Source organism: Pteropus alecto, unplaced genomic scaffold, assembly GCF_000325575.1.
Source record: "Pteropus alecto unplaced genomic scaffold, ASM32557v1 scaffold668, whole genome shotgun sequence".
NCBI lineage: Eukaryota > Metazoa > Chordata > Mammalia > Chiroptera > Pteropodidae > Pteropus > Pteropus alecto.
In genome coordinates, this window is record NW_006441399.1 from 44166 (window position 1) to 56997 (window position 12832).

Sequence of the window (12832 nt, forward strand, 5' to 3'; positions counted from 1 at the left end):
AAAAATAGAACAGAAAAATAGGCAACTTACATAAGATTCCGTAAGAGCAGTCAGGTCTGAACGCATCTTCCTCGCTAGCCAGATAGAGCGGCTACACAGGTCCCGGCGGTGAGGGGTCAGCAGGGAGTGCTCTGCGAAAGCCATCCCCTAGCTCAGCCGTCCCAGGAAACGAGTGAGCTGGGCTTGCTTCTGTTTACACTGGTCCAGATAACAAATGTGACTCTCAGACTAAAACCACTGGGCATTCTCTACTAGTGGAATTGTACAAACTCCCCACCCCCACCCCCCGCCTGACTCAGAGGTGGCAGCAAATTCCTGGCTGTGGAATTTTGTGCCTGTGGAATCAAAGGCCCCTATTTAATCAGCTTTTTCCCACTGCAGCATCTGCCTCCATCTCTCTCCTCCACCGAGTGCCTAGCGTACTTGTTTTTATATCATTGTTTTGCTTTTGCACTTAGCAACAAGGTCACTATCACACTAATAATCCTCATGACACCCCTGCCTAATTGCTATCTATTTTATACACACAGATAATCATTTTATTTTCACCCTTCCTTGTGTTCCCTATGTCCTTCCACTTTTTTCTTTTGGCTTGGTATTCAGCATTACTTTATTGATATAGCTATTGTTTATGAAGTACCTACTATGGGCCAGACACTGTGCTAAAGGCTTTAAAGCCTTTATTTACTCTTCAGAATAATTCTGAGATAAATATTATTTCTCCCATCTTAAGAAGAAATTGAGGTTAGAGGAATTAATGTGCACAAAATCTAATAACGAGGCTCAAAATGTAAATATAGGTCTTTGTTTCTCTCACTGACTTTCCAATTCTATTCTCTAGGTAGTTCACATTTTGTTCAATAAACAATGTTTATGTGAGAGAGATCCTTTAAGAATATAGCCTCTTTTTACTCCCATCCTTCTGCTATGTTTTAAAAGTTAAATTGACAATTAAAAATCAGCTAAGAAAGCATCTCTAGTCTCAATCACGGTGCCTTCCTTGGAACTGCTACAAGAGGAGGAAGGGACTGTTTAGGCCTGCTCTTTTCCCAAGGACAGGAAACACCCAACACTGACCTGGTAACATTTCTAAGGCAGTCTCACTCAAGTGACAACATGCTTTTCTTTCTTCCTTATCGGTCGTACCACATGTTTAACGAAATAGGAGAATGAGTTAGGCTTTCAAATGAGGGCAAAAGAGTTTAAAAGCTCTTAAGAGAATTGCTCCTCTGTCATATGAACGCAGCAGGTTAGAGCAGCGGTCCCCAACCTTTTTGGCTCCTATGAGAATCTAGTCTGATGATCTGAGGTGGAGCTGAGGTGGTGATGCTGGCGCTGGGGAGCGGTTTCCAATATAGATGAAGCTTCGCTGGCTGGCCCGCTGCTTACCTCCTGCTGGGCAGTCTGGTTCCTAACAGGCCATGGACTGGTGGTACCGATCTGTGGCCTGGGGGTTGGAGACCCTTGGCGGTCTGGTTCCTAACAGGCCATGGACTGGTACCGATCTGTGGCCTGGGGGTTGGAGACCCTTTGGGTTAGAAGATGATGCTAATTGGGTTAAGAGTTGCAAGTTTCATCCTCAAATGAATCGATTAGCTTTCACTATTTCATATGACAGACATTACCTCTGAAGTGAAACACATCTTTTCAGGGGCAAAGGGAGAAAGAAACGAGGCCTGGCCGGCTGTCACAGCAAGGCTTCTAAGAAAGTAGAAGGATTCTGTCTTCTTTTTAAAAAAGTCAGTACTTGACATACACTGAGTTTTGTGAAGCAGCACTGATATTAAATGCTAGCAAGGTTTTGCCATTATCAGAGTGAAATTAACCTCACGGCATCCCTGACGTTCTTGTTACTAGATAAATATGGCCACATTTCCTAGGGGAAGGCTGTTGTTGAAACATGGGTTTTCCAAGTTTGCCATAAGATCACAGGATCATACAGCACCTCGGCATTAGAAATCAAGAACCTTACAGTCAAGTCAACCACCTGATTCTCAGCAGGAGTGAACAGTGTCTGCCACGAATCCTGCTGAGGGCACGTGGTTTTCTTGTTTAGCAGCATCGGTGTTTTCGCCCTGGGACAACTGTAACTCAGTACAACCAAGGAAGACCCGTTGCTTCCATAAAGACAATTTTATTTTTCTTCTTTACATATTTATTTTGGATATGCCTTATCTAGATTAAGAGAAAACAAGGATTTGAAAAGCAGAGTATCCCTTTTATTATAATTTCTTTTTACATAACCTTTTCAACCTAGATTCAGGTAACTACCTGTCTCTCCCATCATAGGAGAAGGGTCCTGCACATTACAATAGGCAAAAAGGCTTTTAGGAAATAAAATATTTTAAATTGATCCATTACAATTTTTCAATTTTCTTGAGTACATTGGAAAGTGGGGGAAAAGACAGGAAGGAAAAATGGTTTTCCAAACAACCAGACTGTAACATCCTCTAGGTTTAATACACTCTTTATATTTTTTCTCCAAACAGGTACAAAGGAGGTTCAAGTGCTCTATGTGGATGCTTTTCCATACCTTAATATATATATTTTTTTACTCCCAGTAATCCTGGCCAGTGTTAAATCTAAACTCTCTGAAGCACATTAAGTCTCAATTATGCAAAATAACCCTGGGCAAACACAAACAAGGGGGAAGCATAGAAATAATGCTTATATCTCAACTACATTTTCAGAATCTAGAATTGCCAATTCGAGATGGGGAACATGCGGTGGGGAGAAAAGGTTACAGAATGTGATTAAGAATCGGAAATTTAGAATTTTAAGATTAAAAGAGCTTCTCGGAAGGACAATGAAGTAAACAGCACGAGGAGCGTAAAGAAATAAGGGAAGAGGGCCCAGTATAAGTCGGTTTATTATCAACTCCATCTTATGCTAGCATCCCTTTCTCGAAAGGAAAAAGATAAAAGTCCATAAAAAATATTTCAAAAGGTACTGCAAACTGCTATGATAATTTGTTGAAGCAAATTGCAGGCAATTGGTAGCTACGAAGAGGACCCCCACCCACCCAAAAAAAAAAAAAAAAAAAAAAGGAAAAGAAAGGAGAAAGAACATAAAGTTTCTATTAGAACTAACTAGTTGCTTTTGGTGGGGAGAGGAGTGTGAGATAGGAAAGAACACATTTTCCTTCTATCTCATAAAAAAATTTAATGCAGTTTGCTTTTATGTAGGTGGCTAAAATATCTGATGACTAACCACTAAAATGTAATTTATGGACACTAAGGATAAAATAAATGTGACAAAGACAATGTGGAGAATAGATGCTAGCTAGTGAAACAGAACAAAATGGACTTACATGGGAGGTGAACAACTTTGTTGTGGGCCCACCCAATAAATCTTATATTTCCAAATCTACTCAACATACCAAAGTCAACTCCAAATCCTTACTGTGGGCAGGAAAGCATATTCTATATCCCTTCTATCCTTATTCCATTTTCTACCCCCACAATGGAGGGTTGGCAGGTCTGCAACATTCTGAAAAGAAACAATAGTGCATTCAAGACTGCGCACTGTAGGTGTTTCACTCCCTATTCCCTGGCATCCCAACCGCTGACACCAGTGGGTGTCAAGTAAGCCTCTTTCAGAGATGACATTTTGTTACCCCTCTTTTTGGGAAAAAAACAAAAGAGAAAATTGATAAACTTTGTAGTTTTAGTGTTTGTGAAAAACAAGCTGTTCCTTATTTTGTTCTCAGCAAAACTTCATTCTTTCCAACAGCATCGCACATTTCTGACAAACAATGAACAGGGCAGGCCTTGAATTCTTGCTTCTGAGGTACACAGGAGGCTAGACATTGCCCTGATAATTCCCTAAAAATGAGCCAGAATAGGTTTTTAGTCTTCTAGGAGTTACAAACTCGTATAAAACCACTACCTGTCTCTCCCGTGGACAGCGATAAGCAATCCACATGATGAAAATCCTTATTGCAAGGGAAGTGGTAATTCCCAGAATTTCAGGTGAAAGCCAAAGCCATTACCATACAGACCATTAGCTTTGTCTATTGAAGCCTTTCCTCTTCTGAAGTGACATTAAAAAGGAAACAAAATAGAGCAATTTTCTTTGACTTAAACCTGTACGACTCACAGACTATTCCTTCACTAATGGCAGTGTCCTTCACTCATCGGGTGCTACAATGAACCAATGACAATGATAAAGCAAAGCAAAAACAACGACGACGACAAAGCAAGGGGCCAGCGTTGGGCCAATAGGGAGGTATGTGTAAGGAAATGATGGGGACAAAACAAAATCAAATCTGCAAGAGAAAATCTGTTATCTATAATTCAGACCCTGAACAACCTTCTTCATCCCCTCAAAATTCCTAAGTCTCAATGCTCTAAAAACTCACAGAGCACTAATTACGACAAACCTAACATTATTCCCTAAAAATTAGGCTTCCGAAAAAGCACTAACCTACTGTAGTGATTTTATTAGTGCTGAGGACCAGCTTAAAGGCCACTGGAGAGCTATGATTTGAGGCTGGCTGTGCTTCTTCAACCCTCTATCTTGCCTTCAATAGTACCTCTTATGGAAAGGACCCCATGTCAGAATAATCTACTCTCTCCCAGCCCCACACAATATAGCAAAAAGACAAAAAAAAAAAAAAAAAAATCAGATTTTCCGTTAATAAATAAGGAATCTCAGGTTCCACAACACAAAAACACACATGTTCAAAGTGCAAATTTCTGCCATTAGTCTGGGACTTTACTCACTGTCTCACTGATACACAGCCCTGTCCTATGGTCAAAGAGACCACGCAGAGGGCAGTCCCCTCCCTCTCGGGAGCCTGCTTCAAAGCAAGCGAGCACCACTGAGAACCATATGGACGTGTTAGGAGGGGGACTGAGCTGCTGGGATCAGAGAGGAGGGAAGTGGTCCCCAGGTATCCTTCCTTTCCGAAACCCAGTGGGGAATGGAGGAAAAGGGATGAGAGATGTGTGCTGTTTTAACAGCTCACCCTAAGGGGCCCTAAAGTGCCAAGTCAAGCTGCCAGCCTCTAGAGATTAGAATTATAGGATACGTTAGGGGACAGTGTTGCAATGGGTAAGCCAGAACCACAGGGCAGCAGGAAAGGAGGACGGGATCAGAGGACAGTAACACACCATTAGAGTTAAAAGCTGACCCGGAGCACATCAGAGTTACAGGCTGGAGAAGGGGATCTGCTGACGAGCAGGAAGTCCGCCTGGCTGGAAGTGAGCATGAGGATGACCCTCACTTTAATAAGAGCTTCTTATTTTTTGTCTGCCTTCTGGTAAAGGCAACATCGATTTTATAAAGGGGACAAGAGAGGGAGAAGGGGTGGGTGTATGTGTGTGTGCTGTGATCCACAATGGAAAGAGCAGGCCCTTCGGTTATTTTACTAGATTTTAAATGCTTAAAATTTTTTTTTGTCCTTTTTATCTTTTAAGTACAAAGTCTGAGCTGTCCCAGTGCCCCAAATCTTCCCTGCTACTAAGGTCCAGTAGAGTCTGAATCTTCAATCAGAACCTCTGTGGTAGCACCGAGTATATCCGAGTTCATGACCAGCCCTTCAGTGCCGCCACTGCTGCCACCAGCCACAAAGATCTTCCCATCAGCCATCAGGCTCACCCGCTCCGTCCCACTGCAGTACGACTTTGACACGCCTTCTGCCTCTAGCAGGAGGCACTCTCCAGAGGTGGAGTTTCCCAAGGGCTCAGGAAGAAGAGGAAGCCCCTGACCGTCTGCAGGTTGTGTCAGGGACTCTGGGTTAGTGCCCAAGATATCTGTGCTGGTGATGAGGGCGCCTGCATTGGCAGCCAGAGCTTCGGCGATCAGCACCTCAGGGTGGCTTTTTGCTTTGTGAGCCACTACACTGTCCTTCTTCTCAAATTTTTTGCCACAGATATTGCAAGAGAACTGGTAGAAGGAGTCTGCGTCATGCTTCTTCATGTGCCAATTAAGGGATGCCTTTTGCCGACAGGTGAATCCACAGATCTCGCATCTAAGGAGAGTGGAAGAGGAAATGGCTGATCACACAGAGAAATAAAAGCTCTCAATTCAGAGTCAGGGTGGGAATGCAGAGATCACATTTATAAGCAACAGTCAGTAGCATATACTTCTTGTGAAAGATCAGGAAAAAGTACTAGATGAACACTAATCTGATTTCTTCTGTTTGTCTGAAAGATAGAAAAAGGTCACTAAGTAGTTCCCCCGACAACACCCACTTTAATCTGATATATAAAAAAAAAGAATAGTGGCAGCTGAAATGTTTGTAAAGGAGCCAACCCTCAGGTGGGGTACAAGTACTTCTCAGCCAGATGTTCACCAGTAAATAAATACTCACTGTAATGGCTTCTCGCCAGTATGAATCATCCGATGCACTGCCAGATTGTGAGAACTCTTGAAGGCCCGAGCGCAGTATTCACAAATATAATCCCTTTGATCTAAGAAAAGTAATGTGGTTAGTGTTCCATTTAGAATCCCTCTAAGAATTTTTCTTCCTGGTGTACGATAAGCAAGCAGACGATCAAGCAGGTCAATGCAGAGTAAAAGCAACACAGTGTTCAATGTATAAACCCTTGGGTAAACAAAATTTTTAAAAGAAATATATAGTTTTCATCTTTTTCTTTAAACCAATACATTCAGTAGCATGAGGACCTGTTCAAACAAACAAACAAGGAAACAAAAAAAACCTAGATAGAAATATGAGAACTGAAGTCATAATCTCAATTTTATCAGTAATCCAGATCTTAGATGAACTGCTTAGCAAGTAAACAACTACATTTTCCATAGATTTTATTCTTTAAAAGTTTTTCACACACTGTGAAAGCTGAATGCTTTTGTATAAAGAATTTGGCCTTCAAACAACAACGACAGACCAAAAGAACCACCACCGTGAGCAAAGAATTTGGCATTCCCCAGAAGAAAAGTAATCCACATCTAAAGTGGTAATCATCTACTTTAGGTTTAAAAAAATGTTACACGAGAGAAACAATTTACATTTCTCTCAAAAGATGCAAGTTGCTGCTATCAAATACATCTCACCGTACCTGTATCTACCTCATTCTCCTACCCCGTATCTTCTACACCATTCAACTACCTCCCTCTGTCATTTCACAGGCCCCCCCAATTTCACAGGATTTTTGATGAATCTGTTAATAGAGTATGGAACCTATGAGGCAAAGGAGTATTGGACTTAATTATTTCTTCATCACTTGGTTCACAAGAGAGTAGACAAACAGACGCTCAATATTGTTTGTTGAGGGAATGACACTGTATTTTCTATGCCTTACACTTAAGATTACCACAAAGAGTGAAAACACGAGGATAAGTTAAAAGGCAAACAGTAACGAATTCAATCCTATACTTTATCCCAAACAGTTTTAAAACAAAGTGTGGGGAAACAGGTTTTTCTCAAGCTTGAATATACTTGGGAATCACCTGGGATCTAATTAAATGCAGATACTGATCCGGCAGGTCTGAGGCAGGGCCTGATGCTCTGTATCTAACAAGAGCTCAAGTGATGCCAGTGCTTGTTGGTCTGTGCTCTATAGGACGAGTAGCAAGCTCTAAAAACGCACACTCCTAACCCAGGGGGCCCCGCATTATTTCCTGGGTCTTGTCTACTTTTTCAGCTCCACAGTGGCATCATGGCAAACTGGTGGGGTATCCATTTGCTTAAATAAATTGTATTTTCAAAGGAAGTCCACATATACTAATTTGGAAAAGGAAAACTCACAACACTGACATAACACTGTATTAACCAAATATTAATATTTGGAATTAACTAAATTTCTAAAAGTGACTTTGTCATCGTAGACTTACGACATTTAGCTAGAATAGTCTAAAAACTGGTTGTCAGAAAGTACTTTTCTACAGGATAAAATAGTTTAACAGGAAGAAAAAAATGTGGAGAAATGGCAGCACCTAGCAAGAAGCAGCGCAGCCAGCATTGTCTCTGAAAAAACGTAACGTAATTCAAACACTGTAGACTTTGGAATAATTAAGACTGGTATTTTGAAGGTCTACCACATGCCAGGCCCTGTGCAATCATTAGCACTTTCTATGTTATCTCATTTCCTTTTTATAATAACCCATCATACTGGTTTCATTATTATTCTTGATTTGCCTTAGTCACACATACAGTAAATGATGCAAAGGGGACATATATCAGTATGATCTTGGGCAAGAGACATGAATGGCACCTCTGCAACTGGAATTCCCAGCCTCACCTTCTACGACTTGAGAAAGTAACATGTAATAATCAAGTGTCCAGCATATCTTTGACTAGCTCTCACATCCAGCCAAATTCTTCCCATTAGCTACACTGCACCGAGATTATCAGTAGCTAAAAATGAGTGGAATTTGAATTTACTTTATAATGTGTATAACCGAGACATTCAGTTTCTCTTTTTGAGTCAAACAGCTCCTACATGAGGTTACATGTGAATTCAATAGCAGCAGAAGTCCCAGGAGCTCTTCAGTAGTTACCATAAACTACAAGCAAACCTCTCTACCACTTAGGCTCTCTCTTCATAATCTTCACTTTTAAACCATAAGAGCTACTACAAGCATCTACCTGAATTGGAATTAAAAAATCCTGCTTTTGCTAAAAACTAGTTGTGTGAACACAAGTAAATTATTTAATGTTGCTAAGCTTCTGGTTTCTTGGATGTAAAACAAGGCCAATACAAGCAAACCTGGTGAGGCTGAATGGATGGCTAAGTAACAATATATGTAAAGTGTCTGGTCCACAGTCGATACAGAGTGTGTACTCAAAAAAAGACCATTAGCAATGTCATGGAAGTTCATCTCAAAGAAGTCAAAGGAAAACAATTAAAAGCCCTAGTTTATTCATCTCCTGTAAAATTTGTTTTATTACATTTTTTCCCACCTTTCTCCCACACTTGACTGTAGATTCTTTTAAGATTTCTGTTAGAAAAAAATATCATTACCAATCTACACTTAAAAGTGCAGTGTATTTAGCTACTTGATAAACATTTTTTTAAAAAAGTACCGGTATGATGTTTGGCGTGTCGCAGAAGTTGCTTCTGGAGCCTGAAGAGTCGCCCACAGGAGGGATGGGGACATACATATTTCTTCTTCAGCAAATGCTGATATTTAATGTGGTGCTAAACAGTAAAAGAAAGTGAAAAAGGATAAAAATTAAGGCTTCCTGAATGCTTGTTCCTTTGCTAAGTTAAAAGCACTGAAGGACAATCAAGTACTTTGTATAAGGATAGGGGGAGGCAGTACAATCAAGAGGTTAACAACATCGGCTGTGGCAACAGGCTTGGATTCCAATCTGGGTTTGCTGTTTACTAGCAGTGTGAAATCAGATGATATATACTTAAACACTGCAAACTCCAGTTCTCATTTGTAAAATGGAGATCATGATAACTGTCTTACAGTGTTCTTGTGGGGATCTAGAGATTACATATTGTATGGTGCTTAGTGCAGCAAATGGCACATAGCAAAAGAATACTAGCTAACGTTAGTATAACAGAGCCAGAAATCAGACCTTAATCTCATGTTATACTTGCTGCTAAACTGAAGATCAAACAGGCATTTTTTAAGCTTTAGTAATTAGTATTTCACTTTCATGTTTTCTGCCAGACCTAATGTAAGTTGTATCTTTATTCACGTTAAAAAAAAAAAATCTACACACTTAAAACCTACAAACTAAAATTTTTAAATTTATTATAAACAATATTCAATAAATCACTGGTTTGAGTTACTAATTTTATTTTTAAAAAGTACACATTAAAATAAAATCTGTTCATCTGTGTTTTGGAATGTCGTTACAATCATCTCTTATATCAGAAGTACTTACACCACGATGGGAAACACTGGAATTTTCCAAGATTCCAAGGAAATTCTCCATTTGGGCTCACGTTGTTAAACACCTTTTTTTTTTTTAATGCGATGACTGAAGTAATTTTACATTGAAAGATTTTCTTAACATTGCATGCCAATGATAAAGCCTACACAAGTTCATAAATTATAATTTGTGAACTATGAGAGCTAGTAATGGAGCGTGACCTGAAAGGCTGCCTTACATAACAACTTCACTGACCTGCAAATAACGAGGGTGAGCAAGAACAGTTCCACATCCTTCCATCTCACAACGAACATATTGGATTGGAGGTTTTTTTCTATTATCAATATGGAGGAGAAAAGTTAGCAAAAGAGGCAGTCTGTTGCCTTTCACTGAAAGTGCACTATTAGAGAATAGTAAGTTTATAGTATGAAGAATTAAAACCTCTTTACTAGTATATAGCTTGCATAGAATTTAGAAGTAACCAGAAATTGCCAAATGTTTAATAATGTTTATAAAAAACAAAGCAAAATAAACCAGCAACCCCCCCCAAAAGGTAAAGAACTATTAAGATTTTTAGAAACTTTAAGATCCTGCAGTGGAAATAAAAATATAGTAACGCTGAATCAAGAACATTAGTGAAACTGCTTTTGTGAAATTTTTAAATAGCCATTCCTGCAAGATTATTATGACTAAATATGTGAGTCAACTACCTACCACCAGAAAAAAGATACAACATAGTAGGAGTATAAATTCTCACCTTCTTTTGGGTAATCGTGGACTTTTGTCATCTTTTCGTCTTCTTCCTCTCCTATAATTAAAACAGAATAAATAAACTGCCCACATATTCCAGACTGAAGCTTGAGTGAAGTATTGCTGTAAACAATACTCAAGACCAAAGCACAGGTGGCAGAAACAAAGGGCAACGCAGAATACATAAAGTCACAGACATATCTTGCAACCAAAGATTTCACTCTGAAGTTAATTTCACTTTCAAGTAAGTCTGTATCACAAGTTAATATACATCTTCCATAAACTATATAATACTATGGAAGATGTGGATAAACCTCAAGGTTACTATTTGAAGAGCTGTTTCAGTGAAAAGTCTATCATTTAAATTTTGTCAATTTAAAAAGTAGAGTAAAAAGAGTGTATCACCTAAAACCCCCCAAAATATAAACTATACTCTCCTTGCGATAGGACCAAAAAGCCTAAACACTTGAAAAAATCTTATTTCTGCAACAGGAAATTGTTGCCAGATAGAAAATTTTTACCTGGTCAAGGTTATTACGTCATTTACCTTCTGGCCCTTCTTTCGAAGGTCAACATTTGCCACACTTTTTCTTGCTGTTCTATTCTCTGCATCCCTATACCCACTATCTTACCCACTCGTTTGTATGTCTTTTAAGTATTGCTTTGGATTAAACTTTTCAAACGTTTGAGAAGAGTCTCTGCAATAAAACTGTCAGCTGCTTGGGGCAGCAATATGTACGTGTCAACATCCCTACTCATACTCCCACACCCTGTGTTCCACTAGAGAAATCTGTTAGGTTTCCATTTTAATAGCAATTGCCCACTCACTTCCTAGGAGGTTCCTCATCCTCCCTAATTTCATTCTCTTCTTCTTTCACCTCTACCTCTACTTCCACTTTAATTTCTTTCTTCTCTTTCTCTTCTTTCACCTTCCCTGATTTTCTCCGTGGCTTTGGGGTTTCCCTGAAAACACAAATACATTTCAACATTGTTAACTAGCAGAGGATCTTTTCAAGGAAAACTGACAAGGTAAAGCCTAGTGTTACCACTGATTTATTGTAAAATTATGGTCCGCAGCTCATGAAATGTGATTTCCAGACAACCATTCCTCATATGGACAGTAATAAGTATTTAAAACCTATGGGGTGACTCCCCAGGCTAATGATGCTCTAGAAGGAAATCTCACTATAGTTGTAAAGAAAAACAAGGTAAAAATAGAAAATTCTAAGTATTCAGGCAATTCATGATATCTTATCATAATAAAACATGCAGACATCATAATGATATGGAAATGATCAAAATAAATGGAAGAAAGGGCTGTACAAGGGGGTAATAAGATAATGTTAGATTTGCAAAATTAGTGCATAACTAATTATCCATTTAAAATTAAGACTATACCCATTAGTTTGGCAATATGGCAAGAAAAAAGCGTGGCAACAGTTACTTCCTAACTCATTTTTCACTGACATATCTAGAGTAAAATGAAACATGCCTTTCTAAATGGGGTTTGTAGGTCTCATCTCTTGGGTCATCTTTGAATGGTATTTCCTCTTCACTGATTAACATCTCTTCTTCCTCCTCCTCCTCATCACTACTAAAAAGAAGCAAATAAAAATTAGAAATTCTAATGTAAGGATTATATCTAAGAAAATTCGATTTCCTAATTTTAATATATGTGCTGCCAAAGAGAGCACTGGATTTTATTTGGTAATTTTTTTAGAGATAGCCAAAGAGTCACAAGAAGTTATCTAGACTTTTTATACTTAGTCTAATTGAATTGCAATCCAGCTCCTTCATCCTGAAGACCTAGAACTGAAAATCCTAGATATGCTATCACTTCATTAAATAAGGTAATGACTACTCAATGCATGAAGAGTTAAAAATCAATCGACTCTATAATACCACATCTAGTAATCTGCTGTATCAAAAAAGATCCATCCACACACAGAAAAAAAAAATTCACATGACTTATCACTCAAGATACTGATAAAATTTCAATACCCTGGTCTAAAACACTCACATTTCATATTACTGCCTAGCATGGAATAAGCCAGAACACAGAAGATACTCAAGACAATTTCTAAACTACATAACTAAAGGTTACATGGTTAAAACTGTCATTAAGAACAAAGCAAAACCTAAACTGAATACCAAAACTGAAGTTAATTTCTGTTACAGCTCAAAATACGTTCAAGTAGAAAACAACTTTGAATTGTTTAATATGATTGTACTCTAGGTCCCCAAGGGTTTAAGTATGAAAAGCTCCTTACCTAATGCCACCTGGAGATT

The 12832-nt window shown here is 38.9% G+C and overlaps 2 protein-coding genes across 4 annotated transcripts in view; both read right to left on the bottom strand.

The window, feature by feature from the left end:
- The window catches only part of CNTF (ciliary neurotrophic factor), a 3113-nt gene extending 1768 nt beyond the window's left edge, over positions 1–1345 (bottom strand). The window contains exons 1-2 of one of the 2 annotated variants that reach the window (XM_015594772.2): positions 1078–1345; positions 31–198 (exon numbers count right to left, since the gene is read on the bottom strand). In XM_015594772.2, coding sequence (XP_015450258.1) covers positions 31–144 — 114 coding nt within the window. In that variant the 5' untranslated portion in view covers positions 145–198; positions 1078–1345. Of the gene's footprint in view, positions 1–30 lie in introns of both variants that reach the window. The other variant, XM_006918792.3, reaches the window with a different exon arrangement.
- A 773-nt stretch (positions 1346–2118) lies between these two features.
- Positions 2119–12826, bottom strand: ZFP91 (ZFP91 zinc finger protein). Of its 2 annotated transcripts, none has more exons than XM_015594775.1 (8): positions 12814–12826; positions 12036–12134; positions 11372–11506; positions 10551–10601; positions 10049–10127; positions 8990–9104; positions 6317–6416; positions 2119–5974 (listed from the first exon to the last, which is right to left on the bottom strand). In XM_015594775.1, exons 2-8 carry the CDS (start codon positions 12107–12109, stop codon positions 5464–5466), a joined length of 1065 nt encoding a protein of 354 aa, XP_015450261.1. In that variant the 5' UTR covers positions 12110–12134; positions 12814–12826; the 3' UTR covers positions 2119–5463. The 2 variants fall into 2 exon arrangements, with proteins under 2 accessions (XP_015450261.1, XP_015450260.1); XM_015594774.1 differs by having other exon boundaries at positions 12036–12137.
- Positions 12827–12832: the final 6 nt, after the last annotated feature.